General features: G+C 39.3%; 1 protein-coding gene across 17 annotated transcripts in view; it reads right to left on the minus strand.

Annotated features, from left to right (window-relative positions):
* Nucleotides 1-22,481, minus strand: part of LOC133419940 (receptor-type tyrosine-protein phosphatase delta-like) — a 441,109-nt gene that overhangs the window by 45,534 nt on the left and 373,094 nt on the right. For 9 of the 17 annotated variants that reach the window (XM_061709431.1, XM_061709429.1, XM_061709427.1 and 6 more), the window contains 3 exons: nucleotides 21,696-21,837; nucleotides 2,634-2,822; nucleotides 743-760 (listed from right to left, as the gene is read on the minus strand). In XM_061709431.1, coding sequence (XP_061565415.1) covers nucleotides 743-760; nucleotides 2,634-2,822; nucleotides 21,696-21,837 — 349 coding nt within the window. The remainder of the gene's footprint in view (nucleotides 1-742; nucleotides 761-2,633; nucleotides 2,823-21,695; nucleotides 21,838-22,481) is intronic. The other 8 variants (XM_061709430.1, XM_061709428.1, XM_061709424.1 and 5 more) reach the window with 1 other exon arrangement.

Raw genomic sequence — 22,481 nt, forward strand, 5'->3', positions numbered from 1 at the left:
ACTCTACTGTTTGCCTTTCCCAAACCCTGAAGAAAAAAAAGTCAAAAAGTAAAATAGTTTGCCAAACCCAAGAAAAGCAAGAAAAATAGGTGAAAGAGGAAAAAAAGCACCGTAGAAACTTTATCAAAAAAGTGGTTGTTTGGGCTTTTTTGTAGAGGTACAGGAGAGGAAAGCAAATAGAAGAAATGGAAAAAAAAAATAGTTTACAAATATAGAATTCTTTGGGAGGAAAAAAGCAAAGGAGAGGCAATGTTGTCTTCAGCATGTCTGCGTGATTCCACAGCATCTGTGCATGTTTTCAGTGCTGAACAAGAACAGCTAAGGGGAAAAAAAAGCTTGGTTGTTTTAGTTGGACAAAAAGAGGGACACATGATTCGCTATGGCCAAAAAGAAAACAAAAATGAACATAAAAATATAGTTTGAAAAAATAATTGCCATTGGATATGCTTATTTGAGCCAGGGCAAGCATATCACAACTGAGCTAAACGAGCTATTGAAACAAGAATATAAAGGAGGAAATAAAGCATAGATAAAAAAGAAATAAATAAAAAAATAAAATGATGAAATACAAATCTAGTCAACAGAACCTGACAAATAAAGAGGAATGGCCCACATGATTGTGATGGGATTTGGTCTTGGTAAACAGGACAAAAATGGGGGTGATTTAGGTGAAAGGATGGATTGACAGCAAGAATGAATTTGTATTACTTTCATTCTGTGAACGTCAGTTCAGCACTCTTACCTCTTATTGGTGTACCACCTGGGTGGATAATATGAATGCAAATAAGATTAGAAAGAAGAAGCATTAGTACGTGTAGATAGAGGCTGGGGGCTTTGGAAGAAGAATCAAATTAGATTTAACAGGGTACGTAAATAAAGGTACTACAAGAAAGAGAAAGGAGAGGGAGAAATAGAGAGAGAGAACGTTTTCTGTATTCTATTGGCAGAGAAAGACAGGATTCATCATAGAAAATCATAGGTCAGAGAGAAGAACTTGTACATTGGTGTACCACGGGGGAGGTGCCATTTTGGAAGTGGTAATGGCTTCTGAAGACCATCTACTGAAGGGAAAGACTCTCAGGACTTTTGTATATGAGACTGAGGGCAGACCTTGACCTGTGCTGGTCACCTCCCTAAAAAACTCTTGACCTTTCCACCCCTGAGGTGCTGGTGTTATGGTATAAAGTGAGTAAGTGGTGGATAAGTGAGTGAGGAACAAACATGTGAGGACAGATCATTACTTGGGTAAGTATATGACAAGACTAAGCTAAAGTTTGGTGATTATTATCTTGAGATAGGTTGTTCCTACATCTGACAGTGGTAGGACACTTGAACATAGTGGAAGGTGAGGGAAAAGTGTGTGTGTGTGTCTCTAGTGCTAGCCCTCAAACTAATCTGTTAGTAAAATGCATGCCATGCATTTTTAATAGTTATTGGAACATGGAAAATTAGTGGGGGTGATGTGTGCTTTAGAGCTAAGCACTTACCAAAGGATTCTGTAGATTTAAAAATATAGAGAGAAGAAAGACAGCATAAGAATATGATTATTGGTTTTATGTTAGTTTTGTGAACAAGGTTTGGTTAACGCTTTAGCAACTATAGGTGAATCAAAGTCGCACGTTAGAAATAAAGGGTTAATTGGAAACAGTTCTACTGAAAACAGTTTAGCAAGGCCGCAAGGTTAACATGATGACTCAACAAAGGTCAGCTCTGAAACCTATGGAGACAGGTGGACAAACAGACAAGACTTGAAATTTAACTAGTTGCTGCTCTGTTGTCGTTATCTCGGACATAAAGCTGCAGGCTAAGATGGCAGAATCTGGAAATAGATTCATTTTTCTACTGAGATACTGAAATCAAAAACGTGGAATACTAAGGCGGATGGACTTATTTGGGTGTCTCACAGGCAAATAAAAACAAAGCGGGTATCTAGACATAAAAGCAGGAGCTGTAAAGTCAAAAACTCAAGAGGTAAAGGGGAAGCTTCATGAAGTTACACGCACTACTGTGGCTGATCGGTGTCTAGAAACCTCTTTTTTTCCCCATAAATATTTATTCAAGGACAAAACCACAAGAGCAAAGATTATTTTTCTTTTTCTTTTCTTTTTGCATTTATTTTAGATTTATTTTAAAAGCATATGCCCTCCTTTGAGGGTTCTGAATATAGCCAAATGTTGAATATTAATTGTCTTTAAGAAATAAAAAAAAATACATAAGAAATGAAGAACATGGTTTTGAAAATACTGCACCAATGCAGTGGAAAGTAAATGAATACAAAACAGCAAAATAATTAATTGTAAAAAAGTCACAGCAGTGAGCAATGAGGGCAGAAGTTAGGGTGGAAGCCAGCAAACACAGAGGGGGGACAATCCCAACGGCCCATGACAACACTGGAAGACAAAGGGAAACATACAGACGACACACAGAACGGGCACATACAGAGTGTACAGGACAGGAAATAGTAGAAACAATGCCATTACCTACAAAATTAAAAGGCAAATGAGAAGTTAAGTTATGGGAGGAAGAAGAGAATGAAAGAACAGATGATACAATTAGAGGGGCAGATCAGATAGAGGTAAACAAGAAAGAAGCCTCCCCGTTCGGTAATTGAGTTTCCAGCAGGAGAGACCTACCTGATCTGAGCTGTTTAATGCGTCCATTGTTGCTGGAGGTGTTGACGGGGAGGAAGTCTTTGAACCAGGAGATGTCTGGGTCTGGGTTGCCACTGGCAGCACAGAGCATTGTGGCGGTGCGTGTTCGCTCCACCACTTTCAACTGTGGGCCCATGTCTATGGTGGGGAAACCAGGGGGCAGCTGGTCCTCTGCAAACACGCGGGAGACATTGTAGCAGAGGTCAGACCGAGCTGAGCATGTTAGTGGTCCTCACTAATCCTTGTGCTCGTACGGTGGGAGAGTCAGTGGGAATTGTAGGGGAGAGAGCAACAGAGAATGTGTGAGGGCTTAAGATAAGAGGGACAGAATAAAATACTTTACTGTAAGTGTAAGGAAAAGACAAAAAGAACATTTCTTCTGCAATGACTCCTTTTATCTGTGACTTCTAAATATTAGTAGTGAAACTTTGACGTGAGGCGTTTTGGTCAGTAAGGTGGAATGAACAATAGGACATATTTGCCAACCAATATGATGGATACCTTGTTGCTATATATTCAGACTGGAGGTGGAACCAATACATTGCAGAGTCCATTGATACCTAATTAATACACTGTTGCTCGTGCAGTTGGAATAAAATGTATTTTATACCTCCTCTCATATAATGACTGTAAAAGAATAGAGATCTTAAAAAAGAGAAATATTTCTGAAGACAACATTTTTCCAACTTTACTGGAGGCAAAAGATACATGATCTATATATATATATATATATATATATATATATATATATATATATATATATATATATATATATATATATATATATATATATATATATATTCTTTAATACCTAGTGGGAAAAATACTTGCATAATGGAGTGGTTTTAATATGTCATTATTGTTAAGTAAATAAATAGATAAAATACATTGTCTAACCTTTTTGTCTTCCAAACTTTTAAACAGTGGCACCTTCATGCTGGCTATAAATGCCTCCAAGAGAGGCTCTGATTTTACTTTGATGTGGCAAGTTGCTGTGTTGTCTGAACCGTCTCATTCGTGTTTTCTGATTGAACATGGGCAGGCGACATCTCATTGCCATTTGAGATAAAACACCTGTAGAAATGAGTGACAGTCTTCAGATTCGACACCCCATATTCCTCGTCTCAAAATTCCTGTGTCTCTGCAGTATCAGCCAATTGTTAACCTGTGAAATAAGGCCTGTTGATTCTGAGTTGCCAATGAGGTTTATTTGCAGTTTTAAGTCTTCCTTTCCCTGCTGTGATATGGCCAATTAGTGCATTCTGTTGCTTTTGTAAACACTACCTATTTCAAAACTCTCTCTTGATTAAATTTTCATGAGGTGTCATCAGTTTGGGAAAAAAAAGGCTCTGAGATGCCATAGCTGGCGCACAACAAAATGACAAACATGGCATCCTTCCAACAATGCCTTCGGGTATCTGGCATGAGAAACCACCTCCGTGGATAAATCTCCTCTGGAATAAGACTGCATTATAAACGGGTGACTTCAAAATGAACTGCAAAACTTTCCAATTCAACTGTGTCCCTGCCTGAACTGATGTAAAATGGAAAAAAAAATGTTTGCTGAATGTTTAAAATTGCACCGCCAAATAAAAGGGACTCTGTTTGGGCTTTTTAAAATTGGATGAGTGATTTCTAATCCCACATAGTGCATGCCACTACCCTTAAAGATGGTAATTTTCTTCTGTACCATTAGATACATGTGCTACTTTGAACTGTGCATCTTTGTTCACCGCACATCCTTTACATTATAAACAATATACATGTAATCTTTATGCTTCATCCATTCCAGTCCATTAAGCCAATGAGAGATGCTCCTCCTGTATTAATGATTAAGTTGTGTAGACACATGGCAGTGTGTTGGCTGGTTTTTTGGCACAAAATCACTGTTCATTAAAAGCAACTACCACTTAGTAAATGACTCTAAGTCATGCAGTAGCTGTATTTAATTCGCATCATATTTATTTAAGAGAGTTTAGATGAAGGAAAGGAACAATTTTAGGAAAAAATGAAAATACAACTATATGGTTAACTTTCTTCCACATTTCAATTGACATCATACTTGGTTACAGATGTAGGATATTCTCTTTTTATTCTTATTTTTATTTTTTCTTTATGTGACATTGACATCTATTGATCTGTTATCTTGACCTCTGTGCAATATAAAAAAAAACTAACTAACAAGTATTTAAAAGAACACTATATACAACTATGTATATCTACTTGAGACCAAATTGGGGCAAATTGAGATTGTTGTGCAACAACACAAATAATAGCTTTAATGCAAACATTACCATTCATTCATAGCAATAGTTTAATCTATTAAACTATTGGGAGAGGAGAGGGAGGATTCTAATGAGCTTGGTTAGCTATTGGACTTTGGAAACAGCTATTAAGGACTGACAAGCCAAGCAGGCTGCAGCCTCGCTGGTTGCTAGAGCAAACTCTTGGGTATGAGGGCAGTTTGGTGAAGTCATGGAGTTTTAATCAGCCTTGAAAAGACTTTTGCAAACTGCAAAGGCACGGAAAGCAGTCCTTCTTCAACACTGCATGTAGTGGCAGTGGGATGTAGCTGGCCTTGACTGGGGATGTCATACTTGGAGGATCCTCTCAATCCCAACAACACGTCTTCCACAGAGGGAGCTGTGTCTGTTGACTGTGAGGTGTCCATTACTGAATCTGAAGTTGCATCACATTCTGATTAAAGTGAAATAATAAGTATATTGTGGTGTTGTTCATGAGTGGGGAAGGAACAGAGGAGGAGATCGACAAGCAGATATGTGCAACATCTGCAGTAACGTGGCCTGCGTTGGCAAAGAGAGAGCTTAGCCAAAAAGTCAATCGTCTCTCCTTACCGGGTGATCTATGTTCCTATCCTAACCCAAGGTCGTGTCCTTTACTGACCAAAAGACTGAGATCACGGGGACAAACAGCTAAAATGAGCTTCTTCCATAGGGTGTCTGAAATCTTCCTTAGAGACAGCAAATTCTGTGATTTGGGAGAGACTCAAGAGTAGAGTTGCCGCTCTTCAACATCGAGAGGAGCCAGTTCAGGCGTCTGGCTACGAGGTGTCCTGGATGCCTCCCCAGAGACGTGTTTCAGCCATGTTCAGCTGGGAGGAGGCCCAAGGGCAAACCCACTACATGCAGACGGAATTACATATCTCCACTGGTCTGGGAACACCTCTGCAATTCTTTGTAAGAGCTAGCACTGGTGGATGGGGAGAAGGGCTGGCACATATCCCTGGTTATATGGTTTGGTTTTATATATTGGTACAGAGATTAACAAATTCACATCTATATATTTGTTGTTTTCTTTTTCATGCCATGCAATTTAAGCTATTGTTCACCTTAATTTCATGCACAAGGTTCAGCAAAAGATCAATGCTTAAAAAAAGGGCTGGTTGTAACTGTCTCTTACTGTCTTTTATAAAGATATAACAACTATCAAGAAATGAATAGTCTAATAAGAGAAACTGTGCTGCACTTTGATATGGAGAGACGGGAAGGTGGAGGAAATGAATTCATTGTACAAGGTAGCTGCTGTTTAAGCACCCTCCAGCCTGTTCAAGGTCAAACACACAATTAGTTGATTCCACAGTGAGTCAAAAGTGTACCCGATCAAACACAACAGCCAGGAGCAAACCTACGAGCATAGATGCGTGGTGAATATAGTAATTGGGTGTGACAACCCATGCGAACTAAAAGGCAAAATTGTAATGTATTCTAAAACAAAGTGCTTGGGAGATCATAATTGTGCTTTCCTTTAAGACATCTTATGCTGGAGTATTTAATGTTTGGTTAGTTGGCTCTGTGGGGAAAGGGTGTGGGAAGTTAAAAGAAATAAATGAATAGCATATTCTCAGTCTGTATTTTAAATTAGGTTGTGTATTTATACTTCATTTATACCACATAAAAAGGAACAACAAAAAGAAAACTGAAAAAAGTCCTAGCTAGTCCGTAGTGTCAACGGATGCAGCTGATATGACTCTAGGCAGTGCATTTAAAATTAATGATCTGTTGCAAGGGTTTCTGGCCTTTTGAATGCATCGTTACTTAGCCCTGAAATGCAATTTACAGCTGCTTTGTAAGCTTGTCCTCATCAAAAAAAATGCCCACAAAGTCTTGATATCACCAGTGTGGTATCTAAAAACATTTCTCACACAGATCTTGTGATTTAAGTAAAATAAACAAATGTATTGTGATGTTCTCAAGCTGCTTGCAGTTCTCAGCTATACCCTCATTTATTTCGAAGTGAACTGAATTACCGTTGTGACAATAAATAAAGGCTGGGAAATTGAACACATCTGCTAGCTTGTGCGGTGATTAACAACTCACGTCAACAGAGCTGCTGCAGCATTGTCCTTACAAGGCCAAGAGACTCAAATGAAATCAGATTAATCACTGTTTAATCACACATGTTGTAGGTTTTTGGAGAACTTGGATTATTGACAAAGCATTAAAAGTTAAGTTGGAAATAATTAATCAAACAGGGACCAAGCAGCTGGAAGTTTTTTTTTTCCCCCATCGCTATGTTTGTGTTTTTACTAACAATCATACGGCTGGTTTTCAATTTCAACATGCACAAATTGTCCCTACGGAGCAGCTTCATTAGGACCATTTCAAGAGTTCTGAGCTGCTTTGAGATAAAAGTGGAAAATTGAAAAAGTTTGTTGTGCTTTAAGTTGTTTGTTTTCGAATATGGTGGTTGGTTAACAGGGTTTTTCCTGCTTAACAACAGGCCTTTAGAGGGTAACTGCAAATTTCACAGGTCTATGTTTAGGAAAGTTTTTAATCTATATTAACTTCTGTGACATAAATCTAAGCATTTTTATGGGAATTCAAACCATCTAAAGAAAAGACATGCCTAAATACGGAAACCTCACATGACAAGAGTGGTTAAAAATTGGGGCTTAAAGCTGAAATTGAAAGTTATCGTGTTTTAATTTTAGGTTTAGATTGTTGGTAGATAAACTGTTATATCACGCTTCTGACAAGAATATATATTATTACTTCTTTCCCTTTGCCAAGACACTTATCATTATGGTGTTTGGGGTTTTGCTTTAGGGTTGGCTAAAACCTCTTTCTGCAGGAAAATCCAAGTCGACACACCATATGCTGCATGTTTTTAAAATAAAGTGACGAGATACCTTATACAATGTAAGACGGATATGCCTGAGAGGTGGGATTAACGCAGAAATGGGAAGAGTGGTTAAATATTTTCCTCACTACCTTGCTGAGGACTGCAATCTGAAGGACGGACTAAGACAAGGGCAGTTTCTGCTTTACAGACCCATACTGTATATTCAACAATGGATCTACACACTAAATGAGATGGAAGGGAAAGAAATGCTGAAGTCACCTTCTAAAGAAGTGCTGAGCACTGGTGCTTGATATAAAAAGACTCCCAATGACAATTTGCACACATTAGCCACTGCCAGGCTATCAGGCCATATGAGCGTTCAGTGCCAAGTGTTGGATGAGTATAAAAAGGACATTGGCTTAAAAAGTACTTCAGTGAGCAGATTTTTCTAGAAGACATAAGGCCATTGGACATAAACTTACCCCATTAGCAGATTATATCTATTGATCACTCGCACAAAATACGAGCATAAGTGAAATCGCATCTTCCCTGTATGACAACAGTGGCAGTTTCTAAATTGTCGCTTGAGTGAAACAACAAATTCTGCTTTATCAAAAGGCAGGTGTCTTCAGTTTGGTCAGAAATTCTCTACATGATGTGGATGATGAATAATATTCCCCTTTAAAACAATTAATTAATATGAAGGAAGTCTTGGACAGATAAAGGTATTCATTCATCAGTTACTGTTTACATGCTTGCTTAGCTTGCGTAACACAATCACAGTTGAATGATGTGAGCTGGTTGATGTTTTCATACGACTAATGCAGTTACACACATGCTGTGGAATTCAGTACAGACAGGGAGGCCAGATCTTTGACACAAGTTGACAGATGTATGAAACTGGGTCCAGTTAAACTTCAATCCTTCACTGGGCCACCAAAAGCCCAAGCATGCCTCTGTTTCTCCCCTTTTTTCATGGTTTCCGAAGAGTTACTGTTGCCAAATATTGATGCCCTGCAAATGTACTTAAGCTAAAACCTTTCAGGAGAGCAGATTGGTATGAATATTTTTTTTCTTCAAGGGATAAATTATTATTTACATGACGGACTGAAGTGTGAATAAAGATAAATAAAAGCATTCTTCATCAAGAAGTAGCACAAAGCAATATCGTGACTGCTCTTTTGTGACCCTGAAAAACACATTATGTTCCAAAAATAACTCAATAACCCAAAAGGACTTTAAGAGGAAAATAAGCCTTTGTTGTAACAAAGGCTTGGTTTCCAAGTGAAACCATGAAAACATAAACCTTTGTGGCCACATTCTGGCTTTAGTCGTGTGGTTGCTGCAAAAGGATTGGATTTGGTCCGACCTTTTTCTCACCAAGCGGAACAAGACTTTTCACCCCGTGGTTGAGGTTATTCTCCAGGAAAATCCCCACAGGCCATAATAAGATATATTTGTTGGACCTATTTGAGTGGATACAATCTTCACAAAGAAGCTGTCACAGGTCACTTGCTGTGGCATGAAGGAGAAAAATATGTGTCAATACGTATCATTGTTTAGGTATCCCGGCTCAGTCGGAAGTGCTGGAAGCAAAGGAATTTGGGCCAGATGCCAAATACAACTGAGACATTTTGTACACCTTTTTTTTTAACTTTGTACAAAACATTATTTTTGCCCAGTTTGAAGTCAGTTTGAGTCACCCTATCACCTAAGACAACCTCCAGGGAAAATAAGAACTGAAAAAAAAGGAAAAAGAGCCACAAAACATTACCCTTGAAGTACGATACTAGTGCTTATTTTTCTCACCAGCCTGAACCAAACCCATTTTCCCACCACACCATAGCATATAATTTTAAATTTAGGGATACTGATTAACGTTGTTTTCCCAAACTCAAAAATCTAAAAGATGAGAAAAGAGATCAGAGACTGCTCGTCGAGTCAGTCAGACTCTTACGGAAGTCTAGAATCCATGCACTGTGCGTGAGCTTGCTTATTTAAACAGGGTTAGGACTGGTTTTGTTATTAGGAAAGGAAATCCAATCTCACAATTTCAGCTGAAGAATTAAATATTTGAAGGGTTACACATTTACATGGCAGCAAAATCGAACTGATGACTGTTTTTCAGTAAGTGTCTGTCATTTCTGAAGGTTTTGAGTTACCTAAATAACATTTGACCTTTGTAACACAAACCTTTCACTATTCTTTTCCTGAGCATGTTTAACAAATGAGTAATGTCCATTGTGGTGTGTTAACACTTGTCTCTCCTCTTTTTTTATTTTAAAGTAAGTTAATGCATCTGTTCAATCCACTTAAATAAGTTTTGTTCGGCTCCTTTTGTGCTGACATATTCAATTATTATTATTTTTCCCCTTTTGGCATGGGAAAGGGAACTGTTAATTATTCTTTTGCTTTCACACAAACAAAATTACTCACCCAAACGTAAGAGCTCTTGATTAACAAAGAAAGGCTGCAATTTCATTTTGTGCCAATTCGATGACGACATCTGTTCTGATTTTCTTTTCCCCTTCACTGTGTCATCGCTTTAGTCAACATTTGCGTTTATTTCTATGCTGTGTTTGCAAAGACCCTTTATACTGCTGTAAAAGGAGGACAGTGTAGCACATAATGATTGACAGTTTGCAGATCTGTCCGTACCGACGGCGTTATCGACTATCTGCAGCTGATCGGAAGAGTCTGAATGTTGAATTTACCATAGAGTTGCTTTACATAACACTCTACCAATCGTTCCTCCTTTTCATTTTTGCATAGTGTCTGAATTTTTGAAGCTTAACTTTTTTTACCAAGCTATGGTAACTTTCCAAAAATGCTTAAAAGAAAAGAGGCCAACCCGCGTAAAAGCATTATCTCGTAACCATTCAGTTTCCTTAGAAAAGAAGTTTAAAAAAGTTGTTTTTGTTTAGCTTTCTTTAAAACGTCTGAATGAGAGAGATCTTAATAAAAGGGAAGGATAATGCAGCCTGACATGATTATTCTAAGGCCTGTTCCTTTGGCCTTTGAAGATTTGAAACCAAGGACATTTTTATTATCAATTAAAAAAAATAATTAAATCACTCAAATATAAAAGTATTCTGTTTTTGATCTCTCTTTTATCTCAATAACAAGTGTGCATGCAGCATATCAAACTACATAAAATCGTGTCTGCATGTTTTTGTTCATATATACATCCATCTTGTAAAGGTTAAAAAACAACAATTTAAAATCATTTGACAATTTAACCCCCTATTATTTATAATATTATATTAGCCAGAGTGGGAAAAATGATTTCACAGTAAGACGGCTTACTGATTTGAACTGCTTTTTATGCAGCATTTGTATAGTGTAAAGATAAAATGAGACAAAAATAAACTTGCAACTTATTCTTTTATTTACTTTGTTGTTGTTTTTTCTTTAAAGCAGCACAAAGGAACTTCTGTCATTTTTAGCTCGGGGCGGGGGGGGGTCCCTGTAGGCATTGTGGCTCAGTCGCTTTTATATCACTGAACAAAGGAATGACTTTTGTTGAGTTTCTTGCTCAGTTTTTGTTTTATTATTCAGTCAAATCTCCTACGTGATGTCCACTGCTGCCCTGTGAGCTAGCGTTATGGTTGTGGTATGTGACAGAGCTGTAAAGTGATACACATTTGTCACAAGGCACATAAGGGATAGGGGTCCAAAGTTACATTGGGTAGTTTCAGAGCTAAACGATATTTCCTAAACTGAAATGTATATTTCATTATAAAAATTGCCACATTTGATTGTTCTAATGATATGACAATACGATCGATAACCTTCACATTTGTATCGTTAGCTTCTTTTTTCCCCCTGTACTCTTTTGGCTGCTATTTGCAGACAGCTTTGCATTTTATTTCCAACTCATATGCAGAGATGAAAAGCATGACCATCTTTGTGACACTTGGCAGAATCTTAATTGTTAGATGCTTAAATCAGATTTTCCAATGATATTGTGTGTAAACCTCCTTTGGAGATTACACCGCTGATGTAGAGTTGGAATAAAACTCCTTCAAACATGTCCAGACATTTTCATCAGTAGATGACTGTCCCAGAACATCCCCCGGGTAGAATACTTGGAATAGTCGAGGTGTAAGTGATAGTGATGACCCTTGACATTAAGGATATAAACTAAAATTGATGAGTGTCAGGTACAGCCCCTGATTTAGAAGTCAACAAGTCAGACAGGTATGCAGAGTAAAAACACACTGCTGAGAAAAATGAAGAGAAGAGACAGAGCTTAAATCTTCCCTTAATGCCCTCAGAGAATCCAAAGCCTGTATTTATCTCATAGATACATCCCTGCGCTGGTTGGCACATATTTTGTCCAGTCTAAATAAGATTACATTTTACCCTAGACGCTCCTTTGAGCCAGATTCTTCCCAAAAGCCTCCTGGCACCTGCAGCCGGGTACATATGGCTTAAGTAATCCAATAATGGAAAACAAAGTGCTCAGACCTCCATTGTGGTTTGTAGCGGGAACTGATTTGGAAATGTACCGTCCTGCATCGTTTTTACAAGCTAAAGACAGCTGAACTATGAGTCAACCTTAAAAAACGTGATATGTATTTAGACTGATGTGATCCTCGGGCAAGATGTAAGGAGAACTCAAATACAACATTAGCTAATTTCTGAAAATGTAGAAAAAAAATCAAAGCAGGACTGCTCTGCGTGTGTGTAGCTTTCCAAACATGTGTGAGCAGGACTTGAAGGACAAAACGAATCATCTTCATGCTTGTTTTTCATTAAGGCTCAAGATCCCTTCATCTCAGTTGAAGATGGATATGTGTTTTAGCAGTCATTAGGAAACGCTGATAACTCAAAAACAGCATTCAGCAAGTGGTTCCTTTGATTTTAAGTAAAGCTGCAAGTGTGAAAGGGAGTTCAAAACATTTACATTTAATCTTGCAAAGTTTTGGGAGGAAAAACAACAACCTTGACCAGAGAAGAGCTTTCAGAAATCCAAATACATAAATTGTATTTTGGCAAAAGTGCAGCACTAGACTGTTTTTTGTGCAGTAATAGACTATTATGTGAGAATCAGCAGTAAAAGCTTAGCTGGGCTGAGGAAAATATGCTCCAGTTTAGCTTATTAGTTGATTCTACAGGTGCAGAGCACAGTAATGAATATTACTGTGAATGTGCCATTGTTGGCTCAAACTGCTAATTTCAATTTATTGTAATAACATTTTTACAGAGACATTCCTAGTCTACCACACAAAGTGGCATTTAATCTTCCTGGCTTGGAACCCCTAAAAGGTTGTTCAGTAATTTGCAGAACAAATACAGTCTCTTTGCGAAGGCAGCTAAAACCCAGAGGGACGACAGAGAGGGACCATTGAATATCCACTCAAATTTTTATTTTTACCACGTTGCCTTAGGACGCGGGAAAGGAATAAGGTGTGAAATACTATCCAGTGCTCTTTGAAACTCGAGTGATGATAAATGTCGTAAGGAAATATAGGGGGAGAAAGGTGGAGGCAGAGAAAGCTCTCTGAACCAAAGGTTCATAGCAGTCTGTCTGGGTGAAAAATAGCATCCTTTCCCCCTTTGCCCCGCACTGATTGTTTCTTCCATAAATCCCATTTGAGATTGTGTAATTAATTGAATGCTTCTTATTTGTCATTAAAAATCCCCCACCTAATATCTAACATTAAGGGGGAACTGCTGTAGAATCAATCTTATTAATCACAAGGCCCTTTTTCCTCCAGAAAAACCTTCACAGATGAACAATCAGAGCTTCTCTCAGTCTGAACGACATTGAATAACTTCCTGTAAAGTCTCTCTTCATCATATTCAGAATGTATTACTAAGTTATTGAGGGTTTAGTTGTGATTTGAGCTAAATTTTATTTAAAAAGTTTAAGGTTATGTTTAAAAAAAAAAAAAAAAACTAACTTAGACTGACCCAGAGTTCCTTCAAGCCTGCCATCTCCCCCCAATAGACATTTTTTATTGCCATCACTGCTGGGGAAGATTGGATCAGCCAAGCGGAGGGCATGCAACAGAGATGTACGCCACTTCTGGCAAGGCGCCCCAACTCTCCGTAGGCCCCGTGTCATTCATAAACATGACGGATTAGCTGTGATATTCTTCCATTTACAACATAAGTGAAGAGAGTGGGAGGAAGAGAATGAAAGCAGAGGGGGAGTGTTAGTGTCAGATGCCCCTTAGGGGTGGTGCTAAAATGGATGGGTAAAGAGGGAGATGAAAAGGAAAGATGAAGCAGGAAGGGCGGAGAGGGGGCCTTTCTCTACAGGCCTGGCTGGGCAAGCACCAAGGCAGGCAGGAAGCCAGGCACAAAGCTCCATTTACGCTTAGATGCTCCCCCCACTTGCTTTACAGACTACACAGCAACCCAACCAGATGTACAGTTGTGAGTAAATATCACCTAGGGCAGAGACCTCCTATAATCATGTCTTTCTTTGTCTGTGTTTTTATCTCGTATTTGCCTTACTTTACCGTACACCATTAAATTCACTCAAGACTTTAAAGTCGGCGTATCTTAACAACTCCTGCCCGTCTCCACCCCCGTCCTCCCCTTCTGACTCCCTCCCCCTTCCACTTTGCATATTCCATTTTCTGGTCGTTACCTTGAGCAATGATTCCATTTACTTCATAAAATAGAGACCCATTTATTTTGTTTGGTAAAGGGAAAAAAAAAAACCCTCTGCTCTTGTCATCTTATTCGCCATCAGCATTTTTGTTATTAGTATTATTCAACAAAGTAGATGAACACTATTTGACAATGCTTTCAGCTATTTGCTTAGCACAAGCCTAAAATGAATGTTGCTATCTCTGAAATCCAAAAATGCACCTTAGTAATTCTCCTCACCATTTTCCTATACAGTCCATCAACTCCTTTTTGATATACTGTATATAAATAAATATATATATATATATATATATATATATATATATATATATATATATATATATATATGTATATATATATATCACAACTAGATCAAATAAAACTGTGCACTCCCATCTCCTCAGAGATCCATCCACTCTCACCGGGTTCCATGTCATTTTGAAGCATATATTGCCTGACATCTGTTCTGTTTTCAAGTTTAAAGCTCACTCATTGTATATTTATCCTCTCAACACCCACTTGGGATGACGATATGATGTGCAGTATTTCAATTTTTAATAAAGTTTACATTCATGTGTCAACTTTTATTATGATATGACATTTAATTATTCAAGGTGATTTATTTTTTTTTTTTTTGAACGGGCACATGTTCTAAGGGCTGAGAGCAGAAGCTGGAGCTGGCAGGAGCTCACGGCAGCGGCAGCAGGGAAAAGAAAAAGATAGAAGGCAGAACTGCGAGGCACTCCGTCGCATCGTTAACCTTCATGGACTATACATTCAGAAACGTGGTGGGTTGGTTTGATCCAACACGCATTTCTTACATCTTGATGTGGATTGGCACGTGACACATCGTTTAGGAATCAGGGTAAAAATGTAAACTTCAAGAAAACTGCTCAAAAGGTAAAAGCACAGTGTATAAGAATGTTTACAGGCCGTTGAGGTATTACTTTAAAAAAAATGTCACCTCATCTGCCGTATGAAAGTGTCCATAATCCTCTGAACTTTAATCACTTTTAGAATTTTGAGCATGACAGTGGCACATATCTTTATTCAAGGCTAGGGAATGCTCCGTAGGAACATGCTATCACCAGACTTGAGACGAAAACTCGTTCAGATGTGTGGCATGAATGTCTGAGGAAACTGACTTCATACAAGTTGACGTCTTTCTGAGAAAAGAACAACCTAGCACCAGCCATTTCAATAATTTATATAGCTAAAAGCCTGCAACAGTATAAGGGGGTATAGCGATTATTCATGCTTGCCAACATCCTTCAGAGAGGAACTTCTGGCTTCCAAAGAGCTCTAATGGAAAATAGGGTTACGTCAGATTTTTGAACCTAGGTAAGGAGGCATTCTCTTATGAAAGTGGCTCTGGACGATGATGGGTGTCGCAGAAGGCTGCGGCTGAAAATGCTTTAGTATTGAGTCAGCTATATTGCAACGTGTTTTGAGATCTAAAACTGGCTTTAAAGCTGATGAAATACAGAATGTGCAAGGTGGCGTCCTCCTCTCTCCTGAGCACCGTTGTACTGATTATAATGTCGTATAGACAACTGATCACTCCTTTCTTCCTGCTTCCCTTCCCTCCAAAGTTGTCTTGGTTATAATTAGCAAGCCCCCTTACATTGCTTTAAAAGATTCTCAAGATCATTAGATGCATTAAGGATGACCCCGCAGTATCCAGTTAATCTCGCAGAAAATTACTTTTGAGCGCAGCTAAGATCAAAGCAGCTAACATTAGCACCTCTTGACTACCTGGCTCCCACTCACACACTACTCTTTTTATGACCTTGTGTTTCCTGTAGTCTAGCCAATGAAATATTGCTCCTGGAAAACCTGTCATGTTGTGCCATAAAATGGCTCTAATCTACACAGTTTCAGGGCATCGGTTATATCTACCAGCTGTGGTTTAAAGGTGCAGAATCTTCGGAGAGTCACTCCAAAGCTTACTAGAAGTGTGAGGAAAAAAAAGTAAACTCTCAAGTATGCAGCAGTACTTAAAACTGCAGTACATTTACACTATGTATGTGTTTATATACACTCACTGGCCACTTTATTAGGTACACCTTTATCATACCAGTTCTCTCTCTCTCTCTTCTTTGCCTTCAGGACTGCCTTAATTCTTTTTGGCGTAAAATCAACAATGTTCTGGAAACATTTCTTACAGATTATGGTCCGTATTGACATGATAGCATCAACAGTTGCTGCAGATTTAACAGCTGTGAATCTCCTGTTCCACCACATCCCAAAGGAGCTTGACTTCATTGACGTCTGATGACTGTGGAGGCCAAAAAAACTGTTAAAAAAAACTAGTCTGGGATGAGTTGAGCTTTGTGACATCATCCATCCTGCTGGAAGCAGCCATCAAAAGATGGCTGCGCTGTGGTCATAAAGTGATGGTCAGCAACAATACTTAGGTAGGTTGCAGTGTTTTAACAACGGTACTAAGGGGGGACAAAGTGTACCAAGAAATATCCCATTACAACACCATTATACCAGCAGCAGGAGTCTGAACCGTTGATACATGGCAGGAAGGATTGTTTAATTCTGACCCGGCTATCAGGCAGCGTTTCTCAGATCTTCTATTGTCCAGGTGGGTGAGCCTGTGCAGATTTGATCCTCAGGCTCTGCTCTCCGCTGACAGGAGTGGTGGTCTTCTGCTGCCGGAGCCCTTCTGTTTAAAGTTCAGAGATGCTATTCTTCATATCTTAGTTGTAAAGAGTGCTTGTGTGCGTTACTGTTGCCTTCCTACCATATCAAATCAGTCTGTGCTTTTTCCGAAGTCTGACATCATCCAGGAATTTTTTATCCAGCCAACACTCACTGAATACTTTCTTTGGCTATTTTCCGTAAATCTTAAAGATGGTTGTGTGCGAGAATCCCAGTAGAACAGTACATTCTGAAATACTCAGATCAGCCCATCTGGCACGAGTAGCATTTTCAAAATCACTCAAGTCATTTTTCCTTCCCCAACAGTTTACTAAATAATGTCCCCCATATATATGAGTATGTCCTACACAGAATCACATCTGAGTTCTCAGGAAATGTCCTACATTCTCTCTGCTTAGGTCCACGCTGCACTTTAAATCTAAACTGATTACATGTGAAATCGCATTTGCACTATAAAATCATACATTATCTTATTATGCTACCAGTACCGAGGAGGACAGCCTAATCTATGGGCAGTAAAAATGAAAAAGTGCATACCTCATTTGTCAGAATCAATAATTATTAATTTAGGATTTTGTGTTAACGTTTATTAACACCAGCAAAGAGCCACAATGTGTGCAGCATTATCTATCATATTCACAGTGCACTAAAATTGTCTGATGTCCCTAACAGATGTTTCCTCACTCACTATGCAGATTGTTATGTCTCACATCCATCTTGCTGCTTTTGTTTTTGTATTTTACCACGGAGAGGCTGATTGGCTGTTGAGAACAACCATGCAGGTAGTTCTAAAGGCTTTTGTGAGGTTTTTTGGGGGATTTTTTTTTTGTCGTCAAAAAGATCAATTTCTGTGAGGACAGTAGCTCAATTTTTTAATTAGAATAATGAATAACTTGTCATTATGTGCTCCATTTTTGTGACTTATGAGAGAGCGACGTTGAGAGTAGCATCAAGGCGTTTATTGGCCAAATTCCAAGCAATAACTCTGCCTGCAGATATTTTATGAAAGGTCTAATGGACATGATGATAATAGACTATTTGCCTATTAGGGTGTTTTCCCTCAGTCGCTACATGTTGCTGCATGCTGAGATTAAAGAAAGATAAAAAAGAATTGGAGTGAATGATGTAAAGAGTGTGAGCTTGTTTACGTCTACGAAGAGGCCGGTAGCTCCTGCAACACGAGTACAAACTTTCAAAGGGAAAACAAATATTAGTGTTAAATACTCCTATATATATTACTAAAATATGTAACTTCAAAGAAGTTTTTAACTCTTGCTAAAGTGAGGCAGCATTTTTCTTAAGCAGGGAAATGCTTTCCTCTGACAAAATTGAGCGTTCTACATGGCAGATCAGGTCTTGCCATTTATAGAGGTCTCACCAGTAAACCATAGAGCCGTACGGTAACCGCCGGCAACCGCCTCTCTCGTTCGCAAACCACTGATCACGAACACAGTAATTTAACAACGGTCACTTGTGTTACATTTGCTTTGAGGGACAGTTGACAAAGCATTTATCTTCCTCGGCAATCTGAGCATGCCGGCCATGCTTTCCCTTATTGTGCCCTTGTAAGAAGACGTGGAAGTCCACTTTGACGAAAAGGGAATTAAGGTGCATTTTAACTCTTGCAACCTGTTTCTGTACATTTAGCCGTCATCTTCTCACGGAATGGAAACGTGTTTCTCAAGTACGAGAGAAAGAGTTGAGCGAATGCATCGTCTCTAAATAATCACTGATCGTGTAGCGAGCCTTTTGCTGCGAGAGGAAGGATTCATCCGAGCTGTGACGTGACGTTGCACCATTCCATACAAAATGGAAATGATGCATTCTGTTTTTTCCGTCACAGGAGAGCAGCTTCCCATTTTCCGCTCCCACTGTCAAGTTGTGCACAGCTGCGTAAGTTTGCTCGCTTGTGTGCGGGGCCACAGGAAATGGCTGTTGACAGAATAATAGGAGAATGAAGATGCAATATAAATCCTTAATCATGCCTGAATCATGAACAGAGCTGCCTCCGAGTGCACCTATCATTCTGCTGGAACTACTTCTAGCAGGGAGTCTACACCCCAGGAGAATTTTTTGGCTCAGTTAATAGATTTCCAACTGTGCTAACATTGTCTACTGATAAATACAATTCTTACGGGCTCAGCATGAGCACACATGTATATGCAAACACAATATCCTTCTGAGCCATATTGATAAATGAAATCAAATGCCACTTAATTGAAATCCTATTTGAGCCGTGACTTCCAAAATCTGCTCTACCTTCATTTTCCAATCCTCTCATGTCGTTCTGAATTTCCAAACAAATCAAGACGACCTTAATTCAGAAACCCGGGAAGCATATGAGTTGCACTACCTCATACAGTAGTTAATCAAAACAGAGGGCACTGAAAAGTGCAATAGGACAATCTGCTCCTCCCTGCACGGCCTGTCAGATTTGACTCCGAGTATTATCATGTTTCAGGGATCGTCTTTCATGCAAATTGCCTCTCTAAACCTGGAAGTTCATTACTAATGGCGGTTCCCATCAAGTTGGAGGCCCATCCGAATGCTAATATCCCCCGGTGCTTTGGATCTGTCACCTCAAGTCCTTTCTCTTCATAACATGGCAATTTACACTGATGTGCTTTTCCTTCATGGAATTAGGCATCACTCCCTGTGGCGAGCTTCCCACAACAGATGCTTTTGCAGTTGCTTCCACAGACCATTGGAGCCTAAATGAACTAAATGAACAGTCACTTTATATGTATCGGGGCTGTTGTAATAGCTCGTATCTTTATTTGCTTACTTTTCTATTTCTTCAAACCGTCATCACACACAAGTTTAATATTTGACTTCAGTGAAATTGCCAAAGTTTTGCTGATTATACAGTTATACAATTAGCATTAGTAACCTCAAAAATAATGCAGACTGTAAACCAGCTATGCCGTATTTCTTTTATTCTTAAAATAGTTTGGGTAAGAAGGAGCCTATGGTCTTCTGCATTACAGTATGCATTATTCAGTTGACATTGTTTCAAGCTAATCGTACAGTACACTGCTCTCACAAGGCCGTATTGTCAGCTTACTCCCAGCATGAATCTCTAGATATAACTGGAGTTTAAGTTCTTTGGACAACTGTCTGTTTTGAGGCAAGCATCATGGTTTTGTTTCATTTTAGTTTTAAAAATAACTATAAATGAAAAATTCCTTCTTCATTCATATCATTTTTGAAAAGTTTTACCGGAACCATTACTTGAATCATTCACAGTGCTGGCGTTTTTTTATTTCCTTTATCCGATGGAGCACATTTTGTACTTTCACAAAAAGCCGAGGAGGGGGAAAAAAAAGGCTCACTCCCATTTTCCTATTTTTTTTTTTTTTTTGGTACCTCACAGGCCTCTACTCACCTTCAATACATTGATGGTAAAGGAAAAAGTGCAGAAGAGCAAAATGGAAAATGGTAATAAACATGCTAATGTTTGGACGCAAAGCCGGGAAGAGCAGCTTCTATCTGTCCCCCAGCTTTCTGCCGGGACGTGTGTGTGAGTGTGTGTGTGTGAGTAGGGAGATACATCGAGACAGAGTGAAAGGGAAGAGAAATTGTGCGCGGTATTGCAAGCGAGCGAGAGGACACGCGCGCGGGAGCACACTTGCCGTGTGCAGCCGAGTAAACAGGAGAGAGCTGCATGTGAACGTGCCACCTTTCTCTTTCAATCGGCCTCTGGAGACAGTGCAGAGGGCCTTTTGTTGGCTCACTCGTGAGATAAGGAGTAGGGGGGGGGTGTTTCAGAGACTCATAGAGCCCGCTCCTTCTGTAGGATGGAAGCACCCCTCTCAATAGGAACTCATTTGCCATTTTGTGTAATTGTGGAACATAATGGAGCACACCTCATTCAAGCGGCCCAAGGTTTTTTTTTTTATTTTAAAGACATTTCCTCCATTCACAGCCAAACAAATACTGCTTTAGAGAGATATTACACAGTCTTTTGAGCTCAAGGCCACCACAAAATTTGCTTTTGAAAGGAATGTTTTGTGTAATCGAGATCAAATTTTGCCCGCCGCTTATTGTACGGAAGAGTATTGTCATCCAAATTGATATTTGTCACCTGACTTCTGTCCTTGCCGCTCAGCGGCAGTAAACACGGAGCCCGACCTTTTAAGAGTCTGCATTTTCACGAATGTTTGCACGGAGGAGACCTGCATTTGAAAAGCCACTGATAACTGGGAGATACCGACTGAATCCAGCTGCCACTCCAACGCGGCCGCAGACTAAACAGCATGCGGGTTAATCGCATGAGAATACACTGCTTTATTTTCTACACGGTCAAATGAATATCAAAGCTGAAGTGTAGAGATGAAAAATGACTGATTTGAAAATTATTGCTGAGCTTTTTCATTAAAGCGCCGCAGGCTAGAAAGGGATGGCTATTTGCATAATTTAACTGGCATCTTAATTATTGTGTCAGAAAACTGTATGCAAATGACTTAAGTCACTTAGAAACGGAAACTCACTCGGCTAAATGTCTAATGGGCTAAATCTTATCAAGTTAGAATACAAAGTGTAAGTGCGACTGGAGGGGGGTGGTTGAGAAGAGGACAAGAGGAGAACAGATGAGTGCAACCTTACCTGCGTTACCTGTGAGGTGCATGAGTGTGTGTGCATTTTGTTTTTTGGGAGGGGGGTCGGATGGTGGCGAGAAAAACCTACCACGTAAAACTGTGAGTCTCGTGGTAGCGCTCGTCTCTCCAACACTGTTGGAGGCGACGCATTCGTATATGGCTTCGTCTCGGGGCGTGCGCAAAGGCTGAATTCTTAGCACTGATCCAGAGCCGTCGTCGAACTCAATCACCTGCAGGTGCGAGAGACAGGATATGTTAAAGGAGATTTTTTGGTTCACAATGGGTGAGGGACCTTCAGCTGAAAACAAAACTAAACAGAAGGAAAATCAAATGACAGACAAACTAACAACACTGATGATGACCGACACAATGTGCTTCCTATGACAGAAACAAAAGCTGCTGCCTATCTTACACCAAACCTTGGTGGTTTTGATTGGATATTTGCTATATATGCATAAGAAAAGCTAATAAATAATCTGTGCAGTGTTGGACCGCTCACAGTTATAAAGCATGTTGGATTGAAACAAACTATTTGTGTCATGAGTGCTTCCTGCTACGAAATGAACTAAATCACATTTATTACTTAACTTTGTGCTTTAACTAGTCAAATAATAATAATGTGGCTGACTAACTTTAAGAATGGGGAAGGTCATGTTTATGAATTTCTTTCAGATGCCGGGCTGCGGAGGGAAATTGAAGCCTGGATGGGTCCCACTCTTAAAGTTAACATTCGATCCCCTGACGAAAAAGCATCGCACTGAATTGTGTTAATGGGACGAAAACAGGCACAAACATTCAGAAGTGGCTTGATAACCAGTTACGGACGGCTGTACTATGAGGTGAGGTAAGTGGCAGGAAAGACAGGACTGACCGT

The sequence above is a fragment of the Cololabis saira genome, chromosome 20 (assembly GCF_033807715.1).
Source record: "Cololabis saira isolate AMF1-May2022 chromosome 20, fColSai1.1, whole genome shotgun sequence".
NCBI classification, from domain to species: Eukaryota; Metazoa; Chordata; class Actinopteri; order Beloniformes; family Belonidae; genus Cololabis; species Cololabis saira.